The 27,106-nt window shown below is 51.4% G+C and overlaps 1 protein-coding gene across 1 annotated transcript in view; it reads left to right on the plus strand.

Moving 5' to 3' along the window:
- DNAI1 (dynein axonemal intermediate chain 1) overlaps positions 1 to 27,106 on the plus strand; it is a 138,492-nt gene that overhangs the window by 110,007 nt on the left and 1,379 nt on the right. Inside the window, exon 19 of the mRNA XM_032205523.1 lies at positions 2,554 to 2,739. Within this exon, the coding sequence (XP_032061414.1) occupies positions 2,554 to 2,739 (186 nt within the window). The remainder of the gene's footprint in view (positions 1 to 2,553; positions 2,740 to 27,106) is intronic.

Raw genomic sequence — 27,106 nt, forward strand, 5'->3', positions numbered from 1 at the left:
AACGCCCATGGCCCACCCCTCCATCTGGAGCGCCTGCCAGCTGATATGAGGCTGTTGTTTCCAGCTGGAGAACTGGAATAAATTGTTCTTTTCCATGAATCCCTTGGCAAAAGAAAACAAGCCTATTTGTTTAGAAGCTCATAAAAGAGGAGCTTTATAGTAGGAACATTCATAAACTTGTTTGCTTTTGACCTTCTCCACACTGCTGATGGTTTCGAGTTCTTGTCCCAGGCATTCTGCTTGTCTGGGCTGTCGGTGGCATTTTTGAAAAACAGCCTCGCCCCGAGTAATTTGCATTGCTCAGCACCCCCCAGCTGAGCCTTCAGACAATGCCGTCTCTGCTACGCTGCAGTGCTGGCTGTGGTGTGCAGGTGTGAGACACCGACAGCCTTGTAAAGCAGCAGTGCAGACCTCGCTGCTGAAACAAAACCCAGCCGCTGGCTCCATGCTGCCTTTGTTTTTCTGGATTAATCGATGCTACTCAAGCAAGGGGTGTTTCCTGGGCTTTCAGGTTACTTAGCATTGAGCTTGTGCCATTGTGGGGAGAGGTGAATCACGTCCTTAAATTAATAAAGATGTGTTCTGTGAAGGCAAGCAATTAAGCCTTCAGTAAGTGTGGGTCATGGGGGACTGATGTGCTTAAAAGAGAGCTTGTTCCTTTTCGGAGACAGTAAGACAGCAGGCATAAATACAAGGCAGAACAGAAACCCTTCTTTATGTCTAGAGGAAGGAAATTGAGATTACTTTGGCTGGAGTGTGGGACCTCGAGTTTCAGGTTGAGGTTCAGAATTTAGCTCTGGCATCTGGTATTTTGAGCGGATCAGTCTGACATCTTTTTTCCAGCTATTCTTTTGATGACAGGGCACAGGGAAGGGCTCTCCAAACTGCAGATCCTTATCTGTGGCTGATGCTCTGGGTTCCCTTCTGGAATTACAAACTGTTGTAGATTTCTCTAAAACATGTCTGAGAACGCTCTCCACTTCCCAAGCTCCTCCATGTCTGGAAAAGTCTTATTTTACTCCAGCATGAAGGGACTTTTCCTCATCTTGTTTCCTGCACCTGAAAAACCTTTGCTTGATTCCACAGCCCAGCCCAAGTATATCACAAACGGCTATGAAGACACAGCAACATGTGAGACTGCCTGGTACCTGTGCTCTTGCAGCTTGCCCAGCTCTTTGCAGTACACGGATTCAGATAAATTCACCGCCTTGGTGTGTGATGAGAAAGCACATGTAGTGATTTGATACAGAACCTTTCACGCTCTTTGGAATAAGCTTTTATAGTGTGCTGCTGTCAGATTTCAGATAATTTCTAGATTCAAATTGTGGGCATGGCCACAACATTGAAATAATACATCTCATCTGGCTCCTAAGTGCTGGTAAACAAGATACAGCTGGCAAGAGATACGAAAGTAATTCAGTCCTTATTTCCCCCATATTCCCACTGTACTTGTTAGCATAAAATAATCCCTTCTTTAGCTTTTCTGAAGACAAAAATGGGAAAAGAAACGCAAAGCTGAAGGTGTGCATGATGGATTCAAGGCGGGAGTCCAGCATGCTGTAGAGTGCTCACTTCAGCACCAGGGAAGAGAGGAACGTTGTGTTTTATTAGCCTTTGCAGGCTGTAGCGATGACAGGAGCTAATTGCAATTACTGGGAGACAATGTTAGGTTAACACATTCTCTGGAGTGACTTCCACTCTTCCCACTGGAGTCGCGGTGCAACGCGCATTACCATGTAGTTAGCCATGTGGCAGGTCCGTGTCACTGATGATTAGTGCCGTAGGTCTGAGGTCTGTGCCACTGGGAATCTGACTTGAGCAAGGCTTTGGGTCTGCCCCCCTCCATCCTTGCCTCTCCTGCTTGGCCAACATTTACCTGTCAGTAAAAAAAAGTCTGTTTTGGCACAGCATCCGCAGCACCTGGACCAGAGAGGACTGACAGCACCAAACTGGTCTGTGCTGTGCGTTTGCCTGTACTTCCCTTGCTTTACTACAGGGTACATCCCTAATTGTACTGTCCATGTTCCCATAATTTCCCTATTAATTGCTGATTTGATCCTTTAATGTTATTATTAAGCTGGAGATGTTAGAAAGCTCTGCAATAAAGGGTAATCGGTACTTCTGACAGCGTTTCCCACTCGGTGCATCAATCTGTGTTAGACTGTGTTTTAACACCTGCTTGTCTCATTACTAGCAACACTGGGGAGGGGGATTAAGACCTGTGGGGTTAGCAATGCCAGCTCTGAGCCTTCTCCAGTCCACATCAGCTGGAGCTTTGCAACAGTCTTGGGAAGAGCTTTCACCCACATCAGGGAACTGCTCCTCACTCCGTGAGTCCCTGCAGGAGGGGGACAGTCCCTCAAAAGCAGCAGGCAGCTTCTGCACATCACTTACTTAAAAGAGGACAAAGCCTCTGAAGGCGGATGGTAATTGTGTGCTGAAGCTGCCTTTGCTTGGGACCTTTTCTCTCTGTGATTTCTCCAGGCATAGTTCTGCTGAGGGATGTTCTTGCCTGATTAACCCCTTTGTGTTCTTTGCCTTTTTGTTTTCCAGGCCCATGTGTTTGATCTGAGCATTAATAAGTACGAAGCTCTATGCACCCAGATAGTGGTGGCCAAGAAGAAAAATAAAATAACCCATATCCAGTTTAACCCCGTGTACCCTGTTGTCATCATCGGAGATGAGAGAGGCCACATCACCTGCTTGAAGCTCTCTCCCAATCTGCGCAAGATGCCCAAGGTAAGGACCACTGATGCACCAAACTTCATCAGGTTTCTTCATGCCTCTACACTGTCCCCTCTCCTCTGTGCAAGGAGGTTGGTAAAGCTGCTCTCACAAGGTGTTTAAGACCCCAAGCCTTTTGAGCAGGATGTCTGGGATGTCAGATCCCTGCCTCTGTTCCCATCAGACTAAGAAGGCTCAGTTAGCTCCTGGGCAGGAGCAGGGAGCGGTGGGAAGGAGGTTTGCTCTCTGTGGGATTATTGCAGGTGAGAAGGTGCTTTCTTACAGTGCTCCAGGCAAACCCACAAACTCTGCAGAGGTTCATATGTTTCCCAAAGCTCACATCTTTTCTAAAGTTTGGGTTTTATTCACAAAACTCCTTGAAACTGAGTAAAGGTGATTTGAACTCCTTCCCAAGTCCTCCCATAAGAGCCAATGCTGTCTGTCTGCTTGTAATTCTGGATCATCAGAGCCTGCGCCCTGACCATTGTGTCACTGTGTCCTGTAAATGAGCACATACTACCTTAAATCAGCAAGGAGACTTGAGATGCTTTTCTCAAGTGACAGCAATGAGATGCAGATGCCTCTGTGAGTTGGTGAAGCCCCCTTTCCCACCCAGCCATGAGTGCCAGTCTTACAGGATGCTGAACCTCTCCCACATGGTTCCTTTATTAGACTTTATGGGCTTCATCCAGACAGGACCTGTATTGTTGTAAACACTGCATCATTTCTGGGCCCAAGTAATTCTCACAACCAGTTGTCCCTTGTTTAATGGAGCTTTTTCAGTTTCAGGCATTTTAGAATTGAACCCAGAAGGCAATATCTCATGGTGATCATTTTTTATTTATATATCCCCAAAGGTTTTATATACTCTACCAGCCTACTGCATTAAGCAAGGTCTTTGGCAGGAAACTAATCACCCTGGTGTCAGTCCAGAGTGTTCTGACTGATTTTAAAAACATCCCTTCAGATGGACACCACTGGAAGTGCAAATCTTCCTGTGTTGAGAGAGCACAGAAAACAAAGCCATGTGTTAGGGGGTGCAGAAGCTGTGGAGGATAGTGTCTCATAATATTCATGCTTTTAGATTTCCATCAAAACCACAACTGAGGTGTCAGGGCTGCTTTCAGCCTGACTCAGGACAAGTTTCCTAGTTGATTTACAAGTCCTGTCACTGGTCCTGGTTTCACAAGGGTTCACCGGTGGAGACAGGTCGCACACAGAAATGTGTCTGTGTGCTCTCCTACACACACACAGCTGTGGGGTGTGCAGCACCCAGCAATGTTCTGCCATGGCTCAGGATGAATTTGGATGTCTCCCTCCACTCCTGGTGGCCAGCAGCAGCCCTCCACACAGGTGCAAATGCTGCTGTCTCTTAAGATTCTTCCCCTTTGCAAACTTTCTGGAAGGGAAATTGCATGTTCTTGACAAAGCAGTTTAAGCTGAGTACAGGAGCGGCACAATCACCTGCTGCTGACCCTAAAGCAATAGGTACCATATCCCAGGCAATGTATAAATGGGATGGAAATGGACTCTGCTGCTCTGATGTTATTAAGCTATCTGTCTTCCACTTGCTTGGTTAGGCTTGCAGGGACACTAAACCCTGAATTAAATGTTTCCTCCACATGTGGAGAAAGAGAAGGGATGTTCAGGCGGTGTGTGCAGGTCCTCAGGATACAGCCAGCTCTTCTTCCAGCCAGTTCATCAGTTTTCTGTGCTGTGAGCTGGGCCCATCTTTGTGGCCAACGTGGCATCTGCCACGCCAAATGATGGTGACCAGGGCCCTGCAGCTGCTCAGCAGCTGTCAGAGGGTGCTTTAAAAGAGGGGGGTCAGGCCCTGTCAGAACAGGCAGCACCATCCGCTGCACCCTCCTGTCCACCTCCTCGCTGTGCCAGCGCCAACCTCCATGTCCTTAGCTGCACACCTCCAGCTGTACTTGCACAAGTATCATCTCGCTGTGGGGATCCAGATGCACTTTCAGAGTATTGATCCCAGATCCTTTGAAGATCAAATCAGCGCGCTCTTTAAGCCCTTACCCTGTGCAGTCCGCTTTCCTCTGTAAAATGTCTTAACTTCTCCCTCTTTCCTGCGAGTCCCCAGGGCCGAGTTAACAGGAGCAGAATATCTGTATGTTTTTAAAAGTGCAGAGGGTCCTTGCATCCTGGTTGTCTCCTTGCACATAGAGAAACCAGTGTGTGTCTGGGCCAATACCCGGGTACCCTCATCTGGCCTCTCCAGCACTTGATCCCTGCAGAGCCTTGAGGGGAAACCTGCCTGAAATCCAGGAGGAGAAGCCATGAATGGTGCTTCTGGAAGCTGTGACCTTTGCATCAAACAAAGCATCTGCTAGCTCAGCTGCCCAGTCTTGTTTCCATCAGCTCCTGCAGAGATGGGAGGCCTTGCTGAGGCCTGGCAGAGCTCGGCGTGCCAATGGGACAGGGCAGCCATGGGATCATCCAGGTCCCACAGCCTCTCTGTTTCACACCAGTGTCACAGGGGTTTGCCTATGAAGCTTCTCTGCCAGCTTCCCACACAGCTGGGACAGCTGCTTTTGACAGGTATGACTAGCAGACTAATCACCCTTTCTAGAGAGAGCTCTTAATAGCCACATGTCATTCCCAATCCTCTTTCTTCCCCTAAAAATAGACGTGGTGCTGTCTGCTCCATGTTCTGCAGATTCCTTGGCTGCTGCTGGGCTTCCAGGATAGGGCTCACAGAGGGAGACTGAGCTAATTTCATCCCAGTGGGATTTCAGCAGCTCTGAATTTATTCTGGTTTGCCTGTTAGTTAAAGCTGGTGGGGTGGATTAGTGGGAATCGGGAGGATCAGCACTCCCGGGTTCTCATCAGACCTTGGTTCATTCCTCTGTTCATGTCCTTGAGATGTAAGGGGAGGTTCAAAACCTATGAAAATAATTCTCAGGGCTGATCTGCAGCTTAATTAGTTCATGTTTGTAAAACACTTTGGAATCTTTAAGGACTGTTATTTAATAGTCCAAGTTTCGCTGTCAGCAGCGGTATCACAGCCCTGTTTATGAGCACTTGGCAGAAATAAACCAACAGGGGAACTCTTTGAGAGCACTCAGGTAGCATTTTCAGAAGTGACTTTTCACCAAGACAGAGAGCAGTGGCTTCAAAAAATGCCTGCAACTCCCTGTGAGTTTTGGCCTCCTGGATCATTCAGTGGCACACAGGGACAGGCGCCCGTGATGCTGAGAGGAAGCTGGGGACAGGCACTTGTGCTGGGGGCACATCAGTGCACACGCTGGGTAAGGAGTCTGCTTGTGCCGAGCAGAGCAAGTGTCCTGGCATCCTCACCCTGGTGGTTTGGGGACAGGAGCCTTCCCTAGCCCCACAGGCTGAGTGAGGTCTCTGGGGACGAGGACTTCTCAGTGCCTTGAGGCAGAGAGCTGTATTTCCATGGGGTGTGAGCCCGGCAAAGGCTTTCTGTGCCTGTTGCTCTTGTCCCTAGATAGTGTGAGGCTCTGGGGAGTCCTCTAGGAATGCACTACACAACTGCTAAGCACCAGCTCCAAGAGCCTGGAGTTTGAGGTCAAAGAGGCTTGAACCCAAACCTTGTGGGACGAGGAGCCACAAAGCAGAGCAGAGATTGCTGGAGGTGGGTTTGCAATCAAGCTGCCACCAGCACAGTCCCACACTTGGCATGCTGAACACACATCTCCTCAGGCACCCCCCCTGCTTGGGCAGAAGGCTCATGACAACAGATATTCTGCGTCGTGGAGAGTCCTGGTGAAGCTGTTTTGGATCCTTCTGTTGAGAGCTCAGGGGTGGAGCAGGAATTCTTGCAGTATTTTAAGAAGCAGCACTAAGAACAAGTGGCTCTCTGCTGTCATCCAGGCCACTTCTGGACTCCAAGTGCTCCTTAAATATTGCAGCAGTCATTAGGCAAGAATTGTTTAACTAATAAAATATTGTTCCTAATTTGTAACAACCTTGGTGGTTGAGTTCACCCGAGGGAAGCATTGCTGGAAGAAGAATCGGTTTGGGGCAGAGCTGTTTAATTAGTAAGCCTTTCGGGTTTCGTTCCCGAAAAGAAATTAAAGCATTTTGTCATCACAGTCAGAAGAATGTAGTTGCTCGTGGGCCTTGGTTTGTGTTTTTTTTTTTTAAAACAAACAAACAAACAAAAAAAAAACACTGCTAAAATAGCCAGGCACAACCCATCAAGGCCAAAGGCGAAGAGGAGAGAATCAAAAAAATGTAAAGTGATTTTAGAAATGTTGGGAGAGCACAGCAGAGTGGGAGAAGACAAGAAGGCGGGTCAAGGAAAGGTTCAAATGCAGCATTTGCTGAGGCTGAGGAAAATTTCTTGGACAGTACCCAGGCTTGTGGCTAGGGAGGCAGCCAGCCTCTTGGTCCGATGCTCATCTTGGATATTTATCTTGGATTATCTAGGATGATTATCTAAGTCTCTGTTCCTGCTGCTGGTTTCCACACCTCTGTCTCTGTCCCTCAGGGACGATCATGTTGCTCCCAGACCGCAGATGCTGGCTGATGGGGTCTGGGCAGTGTGGGTGGGTGGGCAGGGAGCAGGGCTGCAGGGGAGCAGGGCAGACTGAGCCTTCCTGCCCACGTGCGTGTGCCATGCGCCTTGTCACACCAGCCAATATCCACGAGGAGAGTGTCTGAAATCTCTTCTTCAGCCCATCCCTACCAACACTGCCTCCACCGCTATCTGCTGGGGTCCCAGTAGCTGTTGGGGGGTGAACTGGTCGGCACAGGGAGAGGAACACAAACTCCCTCCCTTCTGTCCCGGGATGTGCAACCCTGTGGGACTGCCTGTATTTACAGGAGCGAGTAATAGATTAGGTGCACCCTCCAAGGTCACATCAGTCCTGGACTGGCTTAGCACTAGGTTTAGCACTAGGGAAAGTACACTTTGTCCCCAGAGTTTTTCCTTCAGCAGCTCTGAAGCGCTGTCATTCTGTCTGAAAGAAGAGTGCTCACCTCCCCTTTCCAAATGGTTCAAGAGTCTTGTTCTTCTAGTGGTGTTATTCCCTGTCCTGCCGTTCTCATGCAAATGCTCCTCTGTCATTGGCATTCATGCAGCCGCCTCTGTGCAGCCTGAGTGACAGCAGGAGTTCCTCGTGTCTCTTCAGGGCTGGCTAATTGTGCAGTAGCCCAAGAGCACAGAGCTCAAGCAGTGCTGGAGGAATCCAGCACCGAGCACTGCTGTGCAGTTTGGCCCCCTGATATGGGGGCACACACAAATAAGCTTGCATCTCATAAAAAACTGACCTGCAGCTTGATGGCTTTGCTTCCTCTGAGGTCTGTAAATGCTTTTTGATTTCCTTTCAGTTCTTCCTCTGTTATTTAGGCTAGTTGCTGATAGCTGCTCTCTGTACTGCTAGAGGAAGAGCTGAGCACTGCAAGGTGGATCCAGGGACTTGCAAAACCCTACTTCTGCCCTTTCACAGCTTTCCGTGTCGCCTGCATGGGTCATTTAAGGACAGATGGTTTTGGCAACAAGGCACAGCATCTCACCGATTGAGTAGGTACCAGTCTGCTTTGGGTCTGCAGCTTGCTCCTGTAAAACCCTCATCTTCTGGGGGCTCAGTCTCCCAGGGTGCTACAGCGATGCCCCAGGTCTCTGGCACCCTGCAGGCTGTGAGGGACTGGGGTGCTGTGGCCATGAGCTACACGTGCACTGTCCCTGGGGGAGGGTCAGGGCTCTCCATAAGAAAGCTGTGGCAGTCCCCCTGGGTAATGCATGCTGGCCCCAGCACACTCTGAGGTCAGCAAGAGTCTTGCACACTGCTTGTGTGCAACTTCTCACAGCGTGAGCAACGCCGTTTGTGTCCTGTGGCCATTTTGCTACACAAACCTGTGACTCACAACTCGAAGCCCACAGGATCAAAAGCCTTTGGATATATATCTGTCTGGAGACCCTGCACATATCCACTTCGCACAGGAGAGTGGCTGTGTGGCACAAATCCAGCTGTCTGGGAGTGTTACATCACAGGTAAAAAGAGTTCTGGATCTTGGACAGACACATCACAACCTCAGACACCAGCACTGCCTGGAGAGCTAGCCCAAACAAGCCAGCAGAGTGGACCTAAGGGGCTTGAATCTTCTGTTGTTAAACCATTTTTCTTTATTTTCAGTGAAATAACTCTTGGCTCAAATCAAAGTATGTGAAAGGAGGCAAGAGCTCTGTGTAGCAGCAGGATTGCTGAACCCCAAGGTCAAAGAGATGGGGGTCTTCTTCTTTTTGCTGCTCATGGCCATGCATCTCCAACCTTAATTTTGTTGTGTAATGTCACTTTCTGTGACCTCCCTCTTTGGCAGCTGGGGGAGAGAGGAGAGACATCAGCGTATTTACAGGTTATTTTAAGCTGAAGTCAATTCTCAGCGCTCAGGATGAAGCGTGTTTAGTATGTGAAATGGAAACACTGGCAATTGGAGCAAGAAAATGTCCCGTTTTAAGAAAATTCAATAGTACTTCTGAATTATTTCTAAAGTGCAAGTCTCATCCTGTGAGATGCTGAAGTGCTGCCTGGGGGATACTGCACATTGGCTGGGACTGGCTTTGACTTACTAGTTCCTCCTTTGAAGATCTGTATAACAAAAAGGTTGCCCGTGTTTGAAAGTGATGTAAGGCTGCTTCTTATTGCAATGCCAGGAGTTTGGAGAGAGGCTGGGGAAAGAGCTTGGGGGATTTTTTTTTTGTGATCAATAACAATCAAGTCACTGAACTAAACGTTCCTCTCCTGAAATAAATCTGGTATCTTTCCTCTGCGTTTGCTATTTTCTGGATATAACTGAAATCTGAATTTGGCCAAGTAAAATGGTTTCGGTGGTGCCTTATTTTACTCCTTCCCTTGCATTTTTCTGTGGTGGCAGAGTTATGTTGCTAGAAGAACGGCTTTGTGTGAAGGCTTTCCATCCTCTCCCTCCTGGACAGATTATGTCTGTACTTCGGTGCCCACCACCCCCTTGCAGTCTGGGCTTTGCTCCTCCACAGCCCAAGGAGCACATCGCTCCCTGCCCTGGGAAATGCCTGAGACAAGAGAACGAGGAGCCCTGATTGACATCTTCAAAGGGATTTTTGGGGAGATCTGTGATTGCCTGAATGTGCCTGCTCAGCTTCCACAGCTCCTCAGAGCCTCTGCTTTCTCCCACACCTTGCAGAAAGCTGTTTGGCACCGAGGAGTGGGCACAGCACAGTGCTATGGCAGCCCCTCAGGCTGCTTGGCTCGCCTTTCCTCCACGTTTCTTTCTTTAGCTCTCCTCTGCGGATTCCTTTCTGTGCACATGATTTAAATCCTCTCCAGAAAATCGGGGGATCCTTAGAAATCACCACTTCTTTATGTGAATGACAGCCCCTGAACAAAGGCCGGGCGAGCTCACGCCAGCTGGAGCCCTGTGGGAACGCGCTGCTCTCAAAGCGTGCCCTCGGCAGTGCCAGCGAGGGAGGTTTTTGGGGATGCTCTGATTCTCCCAGTCATAGCTGGGTCTGAGAGCAGGCCAGCCAGCCTGCAGCCTCTCCTGCTGAGGCTTTTGGTGCTTGGTCCCCTGCAGTGACTGATTACAGCTGCCTGCTGACAGGAGCAGCGGGGACGCTTGTCCTGCAGGTCGTCTGAGGGTGACTTGCTCTTTCTCCAGAGCAATTTCTGAGCGCTGGCTGTGCCGCAGGGATGTGGAGGAGGAAAGCTTGTGAGCTCAGCCCCTGAGCTGCAGGGTGCATTTGAAGGGCAAAGCTATGGCTTTTCATGAGGATGTGGTGCAAAGGCCTGGGAGACCTGGTCCTGGACTTGGCCTCTCTGTCTCCTAGGGTGAGATGTGTCTCCTCTCCATTTTGAAGAGGGATGGGGACACTCATCTCCCCAGGAGCCAGCCTGTCTGAGCAGGAGGTATCCACAATCACCATGGATCTGCCTCCCTGCAGCCTCTCTTCTCCGTGCATCCCTCCTGCTGAGTGCATCTGGGACACGTCTGACACACTCATACCTCGGAAGAGGAGCTGGTGTTGGGGTGTGCTGATGGAGAACCCCTGTTCCAGCAGGGCCTAGCAGCTGGGGATGTGTCCTGCCTCCCTGTGATGTCCGTCACAGGACAGTTGGGTAAAGGGACAGGCAGGGAGGAGCTGGCATCCCGTGGGTGTTCCAGCCAGCAAAGCATAAATAATCCTGAGATGCAGGTGAGCAGCTCCCTGTTGGCTCTGCATCTCCACAGGGGTTGATTTGGCCCGTTTGTATTGGTCATGCAGCTTAGGTGGAAAAATGTAACTCATTCTTTCTAGCTTATGGCTGTGTGGTGTCCTGAGCACCTGAGGATGCACTCAGCAGGGACAGCAAATGGGACACTGGCCTTTATTTGCAAGGCCTGGCCCAGTCCTGTTTTTTCTTTGCTCCACAGCAATGCCCAAGGCAAGTGCAAAGCTCAGAGAGAGAGAGGGCTTTTACTCTTCTCCAAGCTCTTCAGCTTTTCATTGCTTGTGATATTGCATACCTTGTCCCTGGGCATCGTCTGGGCCCCCTGGGACAGCGTCCTTCCCTGCAGAGCCAGCCCTGTGGCATCTGCTGCAGTGACAAAGGCAGGAAATTTGACTCGACCTGGAGTGGGAAGGGATGTGGCTACAAGGACCAGCCTGGCGAATCCCTGTAACTCCTCTCAAGCTGCTGCCAGAGCCCACCACGCTCTTCCTCAAGCAGCCTGCCTGGGTTGAAAAGAGCTGAGGCTGCCAGCAGAGACACAGAGGGCAGCTCTCTCCTGGGTGAGTGTGAGTGTACGGCTGTAAAACACCCCAAATGCATGGCTCTAAGATGCCCCTTGCTTGTGGATTTTATTTGCATGTTTCCTGAAGATTTACAGACCTCTGTGCCATGCTGAACCTCTGGGACCCCGATAACAACCATAGCACTGAGTTTATCAGCCAGCTCTCCTCCCAGCCCCTGCCAAGCCTCTCCCCAGCACGTGCTCATGCCATCTACCAGCTCCCTGTGAAAGAAAAGAAAAGGAGACACCTGCGCCGCCAGGCAGGCCAAATAATGGCCCTTGCTCAAATTAATTTGATGGGCTCAATGGGGAATTGTTTAAATGAGAGAAGAGAAGAAATCGCAGATGAATAAAATGTCTCACTGCTCACGGTGATGGAACTGACGCAAAAGGATTATTTTTATCTCGTGGAGAAAAGGAAGAGAAGAGCTTTGCAAAGCCAAGAAGAGGGGCTGCCTTGCAGCCCTGCTGGCTGTGGGAGCTGCAGTCACAGCAGCTCCAAGGCTCTCCCCGAGGGGAGATGTTACCCTCACATTCATCCACTGTTCGTGGGATGCCATGTGCCAACTGTGCAGGGCTGTCTTAGGGCAAACTTCCCCTGTTGTCTCCTACTCCCACCTCCTGCTTCTGATCCCACTGCTGCTGATGTAGGGAGAGCCTGAGCTCCTCACCCCCACGGGGTCCTGGTTAGCACAGAGACCTGTCCTACCTGGGCAGTGTGCTGGTCCTCATCTCCAGCCCCTTGGGCTGAAGTCCCCAAGGATTTTTGTTTTAGCCCCCCGGACTATGTTCCAAGAGCTGTGTCCTTGCTGCGTGGTATCCCATGGGTCCTGTTCTCACGCTGCCCTTCCCAGCACACAAGGATCATCTCACGTTCCTGGCCACGATGCTCCCATTGCTCTGTGGTGGGACAGCTCCGAGTGTTTCACAGCAGCACAGGAGTGCTGGATCCCATCTGGGTGGTTGTCTCTCTCCCCCCAGCCCTATCAGTAGGACACTCCTTCCCCACCATCCTGTATTTGTGCAGGGACTTGTTCCTGCTCATGTGTAGTATCTTGCATTTGTCCCTGTTAAATCACCTGCAGGTTTTCCAGGCCACATCTCCAGTCTATCAAGGTCATTTCAAGTTCCAGCCCTGCCTTCCTGGACACCTGCAGCCTTCCCGTCTGTCCCAGTGCCTGAGCTCTCGCAGAAATGCTGACCAGATCCCCTGCAGACCAAGGAGCACACGACACATCCCTCTGTGCTGGCAGCTCTGGGTACAGCTATTCAGCTGAGTCTTGCCAGCCTTCACCCATTTTATCTTGGTCTTTTGTCTCACTTGCAGATCAGAATGTCAAAGTAGGCAGTAGCAAAGCCTTCCTGAAGTCGAGATAAATGGCGTCTGTGTCCTTCCTGTCCACAAGGCCTATTATGTTGTTGCAAAAAGAAATCAGATTGGTTCAGTATGACTTATTTGGTACAAATCCGTGTTAGCTGTGATGCAGCTCCTTGCAGGCACTTACAACAGGTTGTTGGCTTGTTCCACTTGTCTTCTGAGAAGTGAGGTTAAGCTGGCGGGTTTGTGGTTCTCCTTTTTTTAGGACAATTACAGCATTTGCCTTTTTCAGCTTTTCAATCCCTGTCATCCCCTGGTATTCCCCAAGACAAATGCTTCAGATTAAACCCTTAAAGGAGAGCCGCCTTCCCAAGGGGCTGGGGCTTTTGTAGCCACGATGGTCTAACACCATAAGCAAGCGAAAGCCTGTGGGCAGAGATAACACCCTTTATTAGACACACAGATATACCTGGGAAGAAAAGACAAGTGCACATGCCCTAAAGCTTGTCTTTTATTTTCCAGCTAGATATTAGTTGAGTTAATAAAAGGCATTCCCTCAGCCTGCCAGCCTGGGCTGAGCACACTAACTCGTGCCTTGTTCAGCTGGAGCTGAAGCCTGTACCTGTTGCTGGTATTGCTGCAATATCCTGAGGACTGGGGGCTGCAGGAAAGGGGAAGCGTGTCTGCCCAGGAGCATGGGTATGATGAGCACTGCTTGGTCTCTGCTTCTTATATTGCCTTGGTGTCAAAAGTCAGGCACCGAAACCAGAATGACCCGAAATACAGCCATGAGACTGGAGGATGCTCACCCCCCTCCAGGATTAGGTCCCCAGCTTTGATCTGTGCTGAAGGAACCTGCTAAGCCAGGGAAAGGACCTCAAAGGCTCGCACTTTATCTGGCTTGGGCAAACCACAGGGCAGCCAGTGGGAGTGCAGGAAATTACTAATTTAGTGCCTTTCAAGTCATCATAAAAAAAAAAAAAAAAAAAAAAAAAAAAAAAAGCACTGGGGTTTGCTTCACAGTTAGAGTTCATAATCGAGCAGAGCCAGGGAGCAAAAGGCTTTTGGACTGGGTTTCAATTACAACTGCTTGTTCGAGGGGAAAAGCTGTGCTCTATAGAGAAGTTCCTTAGGGTGGGGATCCTGGGGTGGCTGTCAGGGACACAGCCTTGTAGAGGGGTCTGTCAGGCAGGGGAAACTCCATCCCACTGCCCCCTTGCCTATGTAGGGAAATTTGGTTGTTCACGGTGTTTGCACCCTGCTCATAGCCATGGATGTGCTGCCAGGTGTGGTTTTTCAGAGGCTGGTGTCAGAGAGAATCTTCTGCAGCCAGCCAGATCTTCATTTTAAGGCAAGGTTAGTCTGAGCTGTAACTCCCTAGGAGTTGGCTGAGTCCTGAAGCTCAAATCTGCATCTTGGAGACCTTGAGGACAGGCTCACACAAGCCAGCAAGGGCTTTCCTGTGGCCGGAGGGGAGCTGCAAGCATTATGGAGACGGGAGAGGGAGGCAGGAGCATTTGGCAAGGCAGAGGATGCTGTGAGCATGCGGCAGCACGCCGGCTCCCAGGGCAGAGCTGAGGGCTGAGATGGTGCAGGTTGGGCTGGATTTCTTAGAAAAGCAACAAGAAACTGTGATGCCATCATCGCCTGCCTGCAAAGGAGGGAAGGGAGAGGGGTTGTCGGAGAGAGCTCCAGCTTTGGTTCATGTGTCTCTGAAATAGTTGCAACATTTAAGGTCATGGGCAGAGCAGAGGTTTCCCAAGAGAGAAGCTGTTGTTTTCTCCTCTCCATCCCTGCCCTTTACCCAGGTTGGATTCACTGGCAGGGGTTCAATGGAGAAGGTCCAGCCCTGTGTCTCCATGGGCTTTGCAGTGACAGCTTTTGCTTTCTGCAGGCTGCAGTGAAGCCACCCACTCTAGCTTGTCCCTGCTCCTCCCTGCGAGTAAATAAAAGATCTGCTAGACCCCAGAGTAAGTAAAATCCTCAGGCAGCCTGGGCTGAAAGGCACTACAGAAGTGCCAGACAGATGAGGTGTGGCTGAGGGAATTAGAGAAAAGCTAAATGTTGCATCTGAGCAGTGTCTGCTTCTTGAGAAAGAGTTGCTTGTCTAACAACACGAGGCCTCGTAAACATCACCACATTCCCCGTGTACCAGCTGCTCACTTGGTGGGCTCCCAGCCTTGCTTGGCAAATACCATTTAAGTGGGTGACAAAACTGCTGCAAGACGTTATTTATAGCCTAAAAAGAACGGCCTGTCAGGTGCAGGCCTGAGATGGACTATCTTTTAGCGATAAACAGCGTGGTATTTTTGTTGATAGCTCCTGTTGATAGCATTGTCAGTGTCAGACGTGAGTCTTGCTGATGAGTAAATAGTGCTGGTGCCAGATGAACAGGTACCAGGGTGTTATTTTAACAACACCCGTCAGAGCACAGCCTCTGATGAGGCACAGCACCAGAGCACAGCAGCAGGGTGGTGTGGCTGGGATGTAAATCCCATGCAAATCGCCCTCACGGCTCCAGGGTTGTGTCCTGGAACTGGAGAGGCTGAAAGAGGCTTAAAAGTCACAGAGGTAAGCATGAACTCCCAGTGTGACACTGAAACACAGAGCCAAACACAATCTCGTTGGGGTAATTCAGAGCAGGGCCCCATGTTTGGGAGCAGCAGCAGTAAACCCATGGCTGGATGCAGTGCACACTGAGGGATTGACACTTCAGTGCAGGTGATGAAAGATGCAAACTAAGTCTGGAAGGACCAACAAGGTTGATCTAAGGTCTGGAAAACATAATTTCAAGGATCTCCCCAGGGCTTCACAAATAAGTTAAGCAATAACTTGATCTCAGCTTAAAAGCACCTGCAAGTGGAAGGGGTTCCCAGCAGTGGAAGGCTCTTCACATTAGCAGAAAGCAGTGTAATGGGATTTCGCAGCTGACTGCAGCTAAACAGATTCAAACAATGACCAGGGCGTACACACTTAGAGTGGGCACTGGCTTATCTGCATCCCTCAAACTCCTTCAAGTCAAAACCCCTTGTCTTGTGCTAGAAGATGTATTTTAGCTCCGAGAGGAGTCATTGGTGTGATAAACTTACTGACTGAGGCTGTGTGGATCGTTCCTTAAAACCTGTTAAATCTATTTCTGCCTTTGGTCCTATTGAAATGATGTGAGACTGATGGGCAGCATTGCAGGGAGAGATTCACAGCTTTTATAAAGGGGAATTCACAGCTTGGAGCAGCCCAGGTAGCTCTATATGAAGAGATTTATGGACTCCTGAACTCTTCAGTTCTCTTGATGGTGGCTTATTTACTAGCTCGTGTCAAAAAATCAAACTGTGAGCACTCGGAGATAACAAGGTGTTACCCTAACAGCAAGCATGGGTCTGTCAAGGGCGAGACACATTAAATCAATGTTATCCCTTGTCTGCCATTGAAATAAGCCTGGTGGGGAGAGATATATTTGCCCCACATGTCTGGGGATCACATAAGCTCCCGTCTTAATTTATTTCAGGCTGGAGGTTTCCCACTTGTCAGTAAGCACAGGGAAACTGTCCTCACCTTCTCATCCCTGGGGTGTCATCTCTCAAAGACTCTTAACAGCTTTCTCCCGTGTCCTTTTGCCATCTGCCTCAGGCTCCAGCTTCCCGTGGGTTTTCTCCACTGCTTCCCAATCATCTTTGGAAGATCTCTTTCCTCCCTTTTCCCCTCTAACACAGACAACTGGTCTGTACAGCTGCCTACAGCCTTTGCACACCCTGGGAGGAGAGATCTGGGGATCTTGTCCCCTCGTACAGTGTGCCAGGGGCTGGGAATTGCCTCACTGAGGACTGGATCGCACCAGTCCTGGCACTATGTACAATATATGGATAAGAGAACATTTGCTTAGAAAGGCTGTCAGCAGTAAGGTGTATATATATCTATTCAATATATCGATTCAATATATACTTGGCAATGAAGAGCATCCTGGGTTCACAGAGCCACAGATGCATTCAGGCTGGAAGGGATGCTGGAGGGCTCTAGTCCAAGCCCAGCTCAGCTCTAAGATCAGACAAGGTTGCTCAGGGCTTATTCTAGTCCTGAAAACCTCCAAGGCTGGGTGCTCCACAACCTGTTCAACTGTTTGACTGTGGAGGAAAACATCCTTATGTTAAGCTGGAGCCTTCCCTCTTCCAGCTGATATCTGTTATGTCTCATTCTCCTGCTGTGCACTGCTGTAAAGACTTTGGCTCTGTCTTCTTGATATCCTTCTCCTGGGTTCTAGTGGGCTCTTGTTTACCCCAAAGCCATCTCTTCTCCAGGCTGAGCAAGCCCAGCTCCCTCAGTGCCTCCTCAGGTGCTCCAGCCCCTAGCCATCTTGGTAGTCTCTGCTGGGATCTGGTTTATTGACATCTCATTTCAGGGTGAGCTACCTTCTGCCTCTCTTCCCTTAGGTGAAACTGGGACTCTCCCATCCATTAGCAGAAAAGGAAGGTTTTTACAATCTGTTTCTTATCATCAGGGCCAGAGAGCAGAAGACAGCACAGCCATCATCTCCTTGTCTTACTTCTTTCCTCCTCGGGAAGCTCCTTTCCTTTTTTTCCAGTGACTGAGTTATGTGGCAACACATAGCACCAGGGACAGGAGGTGAGAAAGGTTCAGCCTCTTCGCTTCCTCCCACCTCCTGAAGCTTCTGTCATTAGCACTCACCTGGTGTTTCTTAATTAGCACATTCTGCCTGCCTGTGCTGCAGCCTTCTGGAGAAAATCCACCAAAGCTTTATCCATTGTATGACACGATGTACTGAACCTTTAGACTTCTTACCAGGCTGACAGCTTCTCTTACGCCATAGCATTACACAGGGGTTGAGTGTGATTAGCACCCTCAGACCCTGCAGCCTTCGTGGGCTTGACGTGTCTCTCCTGAGGGAGCCTTCCTATGTGCTTGTGTACTTGCCTTTCTTCAGATGGTGAGTGCGTGGCTGAGCTAAGCCAGCTGGTTTTATTCATCCCAGGAGCAAAAGGCTGAAAAATCACCCCAAAAAAAGCAGTTGCCAGGGGTTCACCCTCAGCCTGGGATGATATCTCAGGGCAGCCTGCAGGTTTGGGGGTGGATGTTGTCCTCACTGGCATCTCAACCTCTCCATTCATACCCTGGACGGTCTAGCAGAGAGTCCATGTACAGTCTTGGGAGGGACTGGAAGCACAGAGGGTTTAAAGGTTTTAGAAGACTTGGATTTAAAGGTTTTGGAAGATCAGATTCCTGCATGACTTCAAAACACTGGACTGAAATCAAGACCTGGGCTGTCCTGCACAGTTTCACACGTTGGCTGTGCTCACATCACACACCTCCAGGCCAGGACCTGCTGTTGCAACTCATCATGGACTCCAACAGGGTGTGATTTCAGCGGGGAGAGCGGTGAGAGTTTGGCTCTTGCTGTGTTCACCACAATAGCATCCAAGCCCCAGGTGATCACACAGGAAGCATTGCATTTGTCTATAGCTAAATCAGGGGAGGCTGGAATAAATCAGCTCTGTTATGGGTTCTCTGCTGCTCTCGCTGGGTTTCTGGCTGGCTGGCTCATTTACAGACGGTTGCTGGGGAAGTTAAATTACAAGCAATAACCATTCACAATGAACCAGGCTTCTTAAGGGTTTTACAGGCTAGGGAAGGGCTGGCAGTATTTCCCCAGTTACCTTCTTCTCACTTTCAGAGCAATTGCAGCACTCACTTTGGGATTTTATGCATCTTTATGGCAAATGGGGTGTTAATGAAGGTATAATTACTGGAATTAAATTTGGATTTAATTTTCTGAGCACAAATGGCCACTTTCTGTCTTTCTTTTGTTCCGCGCTTGGTTACCAGCTGTGAAAACATCTCCTTTCAGGATTGTTCTTGGTGCAGAGGCATTTGCGCAGTGCCGGGCATGCAGTGAAGCAATGGGCTCGACCCCTGCTGGGCTGTGTTTCACCCAGCTCTCAAATGATGCCGAGCACTTCCCGGCATCAAGAGGGATGAGCACAATCAGCAAAGTGCCTGGAGAAGGCACCGTGTTCCCTTGGCATTTGTGGTGTCTCCATCTCACAGCGTTTACACACAGGATCCCCATGGTTAACTGTTCTGCTGGAGAGGCAGTGGGATACAGGGGGCTGCTACGACTTTATTTCTACCAGGCAATTGTTTCCACTATTCCTCTGGGTCAGTTATGCGTGTCCTGATGGAGAAGAACAATTCTGGTGATCATCTGGAGGCGTTTTGAAACATCACCAGGTTCTTGTTCAATTTTTACTGCTTCTTCCCAGACCTGCAGCATGGCTGGGTTTCGGGGAGCTCCTCATGCCAGGACAATACGCGGAGGATCCATGCTTGGACTTAGCTCGGAACAGAAACAAGAGGGCCTGGAGAGAAGTGAGCCCTCCTGAGATAAGCTGACCATGAGACTGAGCAATGGGGGAATTACCCTGGGAGGTGCTCACCTGAAGGTCCCTAATGACTTCTGCATCATTTTTATCACAGCCTGCCTTCGTTTTACAATACTGTGTTGTGAAGAAGCTCCGTTGGTTTCAGCAGCTCGCTGAGCAGATGGATTGAAGTGGTCTATAGCAGTGAAGTAATTGTGTTTTGGTACAACAGAGGCACACCAGGGAGCACGTAAGATCAACTCAGGTGCAGCATCCTGGTCAGCAACCCAAATCAAAGAGCAGTTCAGGGAAATCACCCGTGGGCACACTGACTGTGCTGTTGGCAGCATGGGCAGTTGCTGTGAATACCCCCCTAGTTTTAGGAGGTGGCGTTGAATTGGCTTCTCCCAGGGCCAGTTCCTGCCTTGGGTATGCATTAGCATCAGCAAGATTGATTACTGCTTGCATCTTCCTTCTACTTCAGTTATAATTGAGGCAGCAATATATGCACGGAGCAATTAGATTTTAATAATGCTTTTCTAAGCAGGATGTCAAGGAGCTTAGTAGAGGGACTTGGACTGGAGTCAGCTCAGCAGCTTAAGACGGGATTGTCATTAAAATGACTGCCTCCCGCCTGAGCAGCTGACCTGAACACAGGATCCAGGTCTGCTTTTTAGGCAGGGCACACCTCATCCTTGCCTGCAGACCTTATCCAGGAGCCCCTGTGCTCCTGGGTCTCTGGTGCATGTGCAATCTGGGTCTGCTGCTGGGATGGGAGCACCTCCAGTCCTGGCCCCATCGGCATCCCCATCACTGTACCCAGAAGCTGACATTGAGCTCTGCCATGGGATGCTTTCTGCAGAGCAGTTGTTGGTTGGGTTGAGGATTTCTTCAGGGCAGCTCTGTTCATCTCCAGAGGTGTCTCCCTGAAGGAGGAGAAGTGCTCCACAGGTGCCCCTGCCCCTGGAGCTGCCCACTGGCACATCACTGGCTTTCTCCTGCCTTGTTTCATCCTGTCTGCTTCTGGCTGATATGAGCTCCCCGGGCCCCACATTTGCAAACAGCCTGAGGTGAATCCTCTTCTTTGCACAGCTCCTCCTCAGACCCTTACGGGCAGCTGAGTGCCACTGGGTCAGTGTGACTGCAAACGGGGAGGGGGTGACGGGGGTAACACAGCCCCAACACCACTGCTGCTGCATGCGTGGCAGCGGGCAGCGAGGAGCATCCTCCACCACGCAGCACCGTGCAGAGCTGATCTGCAGGAGATCAACACCAGCAAAGCTCCTAACCAGGAACTTGCAGGACACTGTGGTGTGTGACAGCTGAGCCTCATCTGTCTTGGGGCAGGAAGGGATTTCTCAGCTGCTGTAACAGGGCCAGGTCCCAGGGAAGAGAAACAGCTTTAACCATGGTGCTTCCCATGCTCGTCCTGCGTCCAGCTTCTCACTGATCACTTCTAAGCCCTGATTTGCATGCTGTGGGGTAACTCAGTCTCAGAAAGAGACTTTGCCTGACCTTCCACATTGTGCAGAGTAAGCATGTCGCTTGTTTTTGGACCTGTGAGTGTTTGTGTAGCATCTGTAATTTGCCGGGCTGTTTCCTCTGCAGCAGGCAAGGAAAATCTGTGCAGGTCTTTTAATTTGTGACAAATGGGAGACACGGTCTGAAATAAACAGGATACACTTCAGTGAGGATGGAGGCAAAATACCAGGGGAGGGGAAGGAAACAAGAATAATTGAGCAGGGATATTTGCAGGAAAAGACCCCAGACACCTGCCAGCAGTGCCCTGCCGTAGCAAAGGTGACGTACGGGAGAGCACGGGCAAGAGAGGGGCAAGCAGGACACGTGAGCTGATCCTTCGTCAGCTCCAGTTTGGGGCACTGTGCCTGAAAGACCTGGTGAGCAGGCGAGCAGCAAGGGCAGGGTGGCCAGCAAGAGGCTGGAAGCTGGGGGAGCAGGGAGGCATGCACCCCAAAGAGGTGCTGGGCTGGCGGGGCGAGGGAGGCAGCAAAAGGCTGATGGAAAGGGATTTACAGGCGTGAAAGAGACGTGCTGATAGCCATCACCAGGGGATGGGCTGGCAGCACCATCCCTGGAGGTTTTCAAAAGAAATGGGCACGCAGGTGATGGGAGCAGAGCGTAAAAGCACAGCGCTCGGGGCACGTTGTGCCTGTACCCCGAGGAACGGGTCGAGCGCTGGGCAGGCGTCTGTCAGGAGCAATTTAAAGGCAGCCACGGACTGGGGCGGACTGGTGGGCGCTGGAGGGCTTCTCCCAGCCCTGCTCCAGCGATGCTGTGATTTAACTGAAACCTACACACGAGGACGTGTTGTCGGGCTGACACAATTGTTCACGCAGTTGAAATATCTGGTGCTATTTCTGGAGCATCCCCGAGTTCAAGTGCAGTCATGGAGAGCAGGAGAGAGGAGGGAGCGCTGTGGCCTGGCATACTGCAAACCCAGCTCTTTCGGTGCGACGGTATCAATTGTAATACATCTTCCATGTCATTGGCATTTAATGTTATTAAATATCCGGCATCTGGGAGTGAAGACATTTATTTTCACTTCTATTTATAGCAAAGCTCAGTTCCCAATGTACTTGTATTTATCCAGAGCGAAGTATATTCACACGCTGTCATGTTAGTAGCAAACAAGAATACATTTTTGTTGCAAATATTTCCGTGAGTTATACTAAAAGCCTAATGTGACAAAAGTTACAAAGGAAATGTGTTAAGAGAGAAGTAGCAGCTGGACTTTCTTAAGGCAGTTAAAAGGCGTTCGCAGGGGATGTGTGTTAGAAATGGTAGTTAGAGAAAGAGGGATTTGGAAAGAAACAACCCCGACTTTTGAAAATGTAGTGTTGGTGCAACTGCAAGTGATCTCTTGTGATGTTGTGCTCTGCGAGATAACAGCAGTGCCAGGGTATGGGAAGAATGGCACATCCACAGCCTTGTTTGGTTGCTTTTATTGCAGTCTAATCCGTAGCAGCTTACTGAGCCATCATGCAAAGAAACCAAAGTGGAGCTGAAAAAACAGAAAGGAAAGAGAGATGCCGGCTGATAAGGAAGTGGTGCCGTGCAGCTGATGGTGCTACCTGCCAGCTGGCATCGGGGTTTGTGGCTGAGGACTGCCGGGCTCGTGCATTTAGGTTTCACTGCAATTGCAGGAATATTTGGGGTTGAGCTAGAAGCCACAGCACCTCCTGTCCAGTGGTTTGTGTGGACAAGCCCAATTAAAACCAGTTCTAGCTCCTTCCTCCCTGCTGCTTGTGGCTGACAGATCCCACAGCTGGATGCCAGGCGCTGGTGCCCCGCCAGCCCTTCCACCTGGTGCCATCATAGCACAGGGCTGCCCGCTGGGTGCTGCCGAGAGCTAATTAAAGTAATCATATCCCTCCAGGAGAGACCGATGGCACTGCTGGAAGCTGGAGCCCAGCAGGGCTGGGTGCAGGGCTGAGGGTGGTGGGGGATGTACCCCTTGCCCCCCAGGGAGGCAAAGGAAGGGCCTCCCCTTGCCTCTGCCCCTTCCCAGTGGTGGTTTGCAGCACCAGGACTCCCCGTGCTGGAGGTAAAAGCTCTGGGGCTCTTTACATCCTTTTAGTCCCTTTACAAAGCTTATACAGGTCAAGGCAGGCTAATTACCTTGCACACTGAGCACAGAGTGGTTTTTCTCAGTGCTTAGTGCTAAATCTGAGAACTGATATGACTGAAAATCACTTCCACGAGCCTTGTGAGGAGTTTGTCATCTCCCCAGGCTGCCCTCTTCAAGGTGGCTTCTCAGTGACCAAGGGTGATCGATGCCTGAGGACAAAGCTGGTCTCCATCACACACATGCACAGATTGTGGCCAAATTGTCCCCACAGCTGACAAAACCCAGTGTGTCCTCTCATAGGAGCAGAGCGCCTGTTGCTCATCTTGGCCATGCTTACCAAGGTTTCCTGCACAGCAGCTAAATGAGGGCTTCTTGGGGCTATATTTAGGTGCCCAAATTAGTGGTGTGTGAGGCATCGCGTATGGCTCTGGAGTTAGCGAGAGCAGGGAGCGCTCTGCATGGCTGAAAGCCCAATTTCTTCATCTGCCCAAAGAGCAAAGCCTGGGACTGATCCTTCCTTCGCCTGCAGCTGCTCGTGGCCTTGCCCATCTTGTGCCTCTTGGTGCCACCAGCACCCTCCTTGTGTTTTGCTCCGGTGCACACCGAGGCCAGACTGAGCTGCGGTCCCTGTGAGCTGAGATGAGCAGATCAGCAGCTTTGCATTTCCACCAGCACCTAATGCTCCTGGTCTGGCAGCTGCTCTTTTCTGCTGCAGTTTGGTGCTGGCAGTGGTTTGTTAAGTCCAACATGCCAAAAATGCTCTGGAGGCTCGCTGCCGAGCATCTCCTGAGCTCTTTGCTAAGGGAGAGATTGCACCACAGCACCCGTTGGCACAAAAGCCAAGCTCCTCCATGGCACAGCGTTGCTGCAGGCCAGCAAAACCGGCAGGGGAAGAGTTTGGTTCCTCTGTGTGAACATCCTTTGCTCGGCCAGAAGGCACTGTGAGGGGAATGAGCCAAGCTGTGGGGTCCCAGCCTGCCTCTGGCAGGGTGGATGTGGTGACAGAGCCCTCCTGCATGGCTGTGGATGAGAATTTGACCTGGCTTTTAGCTCACTGCTGCTGCAGAGCCTGGCCTTCCCACCTCATTCTCTCCTCCCCTCTTGCTTGCATGTTGGTAAGGCAGGCACCCACCACGAGATACAGGTGCCCCCTGCGTTTCTCCATGTTCCCTCTGGTGCACACCTGGGATGCTCCCAGCCTCTTCCAGGTCTGATCTGAATTTAAAACCAGCAGCACAGCTTTCAGCTGAAGCTGGCAGGACGAGCATTTTGGGGCCATAGCCCAGCTCGTCCAGCACCTTGGTGCGGGAAGCAGAAAGCGATCCTGTGTGGCCGCTGATCCTGTGTGGTTGCTGATGTCTGAGCAACCCAGCCATCCCCTGGGCTTTTCTGCCAGCTTCATTCCCTGCAAGCAGAACATTTCCTGCGTCATTTATTTCCAAAGAGGAGCAAAATAAGCCTAAATCCTTATCTCCAGTCTGTCAGCTAATCCTTCTGTGGGCCAGGAGCAACGCCGGCAGATTGGGCTGTGAGTGTAACCTGAGGCTCTCCGCGGCGTTGCTGCTGCCTGTGAACAGCACCTGGAGAGCCCCAAAGTGGCCCTGGCATCGGCGTCATCCCCAGCTTAGCCTAAGTGGGCTCCAGCTTCACCTGCAACACCAGAGCTTGCTGTAGGGCCGTGGTGGGGAAGTTTTGGAAGGGTTGAGAGCCGTAGGGTGTATCGTGTCCCTTCCGTGCCTGCTTGGTTGGTGGCCCCAGGTGAGGAAAATCTTGCTGTGTTCACAAAGGAGTTTGGGTTTCTTTGTTCTTCCCAACTCCAGGGAAGGCTCCAGGGAGGTCTCTTCTCTGCTCTCATCCACTGAATTCTTTGATCCCGTCACTGATGAGGTCAAAGAAAGGTCTTCTCCAGAAGCAAAGCACCTCTGAACGCCTGGCAGACCGTGCGCCCCTTCCCATTGAGGGTAATAAGGCTGGGGGGTTTGGACAGCCCCATTGGTGGCTTCCTGAAGCTCCTCAACCCTTCTAGATCAGCCTGTAAGAGTTTAAACCCTCTTTGCACATGCCCTAGGTCACTGGGATGTTTAGCAAAGTGGCCAGACCCTGTGCCAACACAGCCGTGCCCAGAAATCCCGTCCTGCCAGGAGCAGCAGGGACTGGGAGCACTGGGGTCACGCCGGCAGTGGGGCAGGGTCAGGCTGGTGCCCCTTGGCCAGGACGCAGCAGGGCAGGGTCCCCTCGGCTCCCGGGGAGGTTTCGGGGAATTTTCCACTCGTGCTCGTGCCAGCATGGTTGACTCTCTCGCTACTTTAAAACATAAACATGTTTTGCTTTGTTTAATCGAAACCTCGCAGCAGATGTTTTATGATCATTCCACCAATGGGAAAAGAAAAAAAATGGAGGCTGGGAAGTGCCAGCACCATGAGTTTTATGGGAGGGTTTTAATAACTTGGCAGCTTACTGCTCAGCGAGGGAACGAGGGCGGCAGCCAAGGCGCAGCGACTCCAGCCTCAATGACTGCCGTGTCCTGGCCCCAGAGCTCAGCGAGTGCCAGCATGGGGAGGGCTGGGGCAACGGGGTTGGGTTCCTCAAATGGCCAGTCCTGATCCTCGTCCTTGTCCTTGTCCTCATGCTTATCCTCGCCCTGTGGCTCCATCTCACTCATCTGCCACCTCCTGCTTTGCTTTCAGCATCAGCACCCGCCTCTGGGGCCCTGAGGACCTGCATGGTCCACGCTGCGATGGGGCCAGGCACCCCCTGCCTCAGTTTCCCTCCCAGGCACAGGGGTCTCCTCCCATCCCCAGCTCCCCGGGGCCGTGTCCCAGTGGTGGGATAGGGTCTGGGACAGGGTCTGTCCCTGTGCAGAGCCATCCAGGCTGTGACACATCCTCCATCACGGTTTCCTCCGAGCGCGTTTCGCTCTCTTGCTGGGAAATGTTAACAACAAAATCAATGCGAATGCTGCTGCCAGCGGCTCCAGTGCCTGTTTGATGAGCTCCTCGGGGACAGACCTCCCGTGTAAGCTCAGCCCTACATCTGTCGGCTCCAAGGGGGGGGGATGCTCTGCCCCAGCTCCCTTTTGGCTCCTGGAGAGCCCCCAGGGTGCGGTGTGAGCAGGGGGCAGGTGGAGGACAGACCCCGCGAGTGCATCGTCGCCCTCCATCAGGACAGAGGGGACCTTTAGGGTCGCAGCCACATGGGTGGTGATGTTTCCCCTCGCTTCTGCTCTGAGAAGCCCTGCTCCACGGAGGCTTGAGGCGGGTGAATCCCATGGGTTTGCAGGAAGATGCCACGTGCACTGAGGTGGGTGCTGTGTCTGCGGGGCTATCGGCCAGCCTGCAGCCACGTGGCTGGCCCGGCTCACGCACACAGTCACCCTGAGGGAAGGGCAGGTGGAAGGAAGGAAGCCTCATCCCGTCCCAGTGCTCCCCAGGAGGCATTATAATTTTCCTTCTCTGTGTCATCCCGCTTGCCTGGTGATTTGGCATTAAACCAGGGCTCTGGTTTGGTTACAGCTCATTACTGGCTGGCGTGTGACTTGGTTGCAGCTTTGTCAGCAGCACCAGAGGAGACGAGCTGGCCTCCAGACCAAGGCTTCAGAGACAGGTCAGCGACAAGGAGCTGAGCCTCAACCTCAGAAATACCTGCAGGGTGTCAGCCAGGGACCCTCGCTGGTGCTGGGGATGGCAGCAGGGACATCTTCAGCTTCCCCTTCTCCCAGCTCTCGCTCCCACGGCCCCGTGCACGGTGCTGAGCGCGACGCGGGGTGCCAAAGGGAGCGTTTTGCACGCGGGCAGACAGCAAAGCAGCTTTTCTGCGCAGATAGCTCAGTCCTGAAATACCCCGAGCAGCTGTGTTTATCCCAACGCTCCTGCTTAGCGAGATGCTCGGCGCTGACGTGGGCCGTGAGCACAAACATCACTCCCAGCACCCGGACCCGAGCTGCCGAGGGCGTTGCTCACTTGGTGGAGTTAATGCAAACCAGCCCCGGCCTGGGATGCGAGGCGTGGACCTGGCACTTCAAAACAACCCGGACTCGCTCCTGCGCTTGGAGGCTTTCATCTCGGGAGCAGAGGGGTTTCCAAGTGCCCTGTTCACACCAGCAGTGCTTGCACCACAAGTTTTCCTCCCTCTGCCTAAGGACACCTCTGCTGGGGTGTGCTGGGCTGGGGTGGGAAAGCCCCAGGGATGCCTCAGGGTCTTCCTTCCCCTCAATTTTCTCCTCTTCTAGAGAAAAGCACCGAAGGCCTTGTTAATGCCTTGGTTTGACAAGTGGGGGAGTCGCAGGGTGCAGATGGCTCCGTTTTCCTGCCTGCCCTGTGGCAGGGGTGCTCCTGCACGGGCTCTCTCCCCATCATCCGCTTGGAGAGG

This window comes from Aythya fuligula, chromosome Z (assembly GCF_009819795.1).
Source record: "Aythya fuligula isolate bAytFul2 chromosome Z, bAytFul2.pri, whole genome shotgun sequence".
Taxonomy (NCBI): Eukaryota; Metazoa; Chordata; class Aves; order Anseriformes; family Anatidae; genus Aythya; species Aythya fuligula.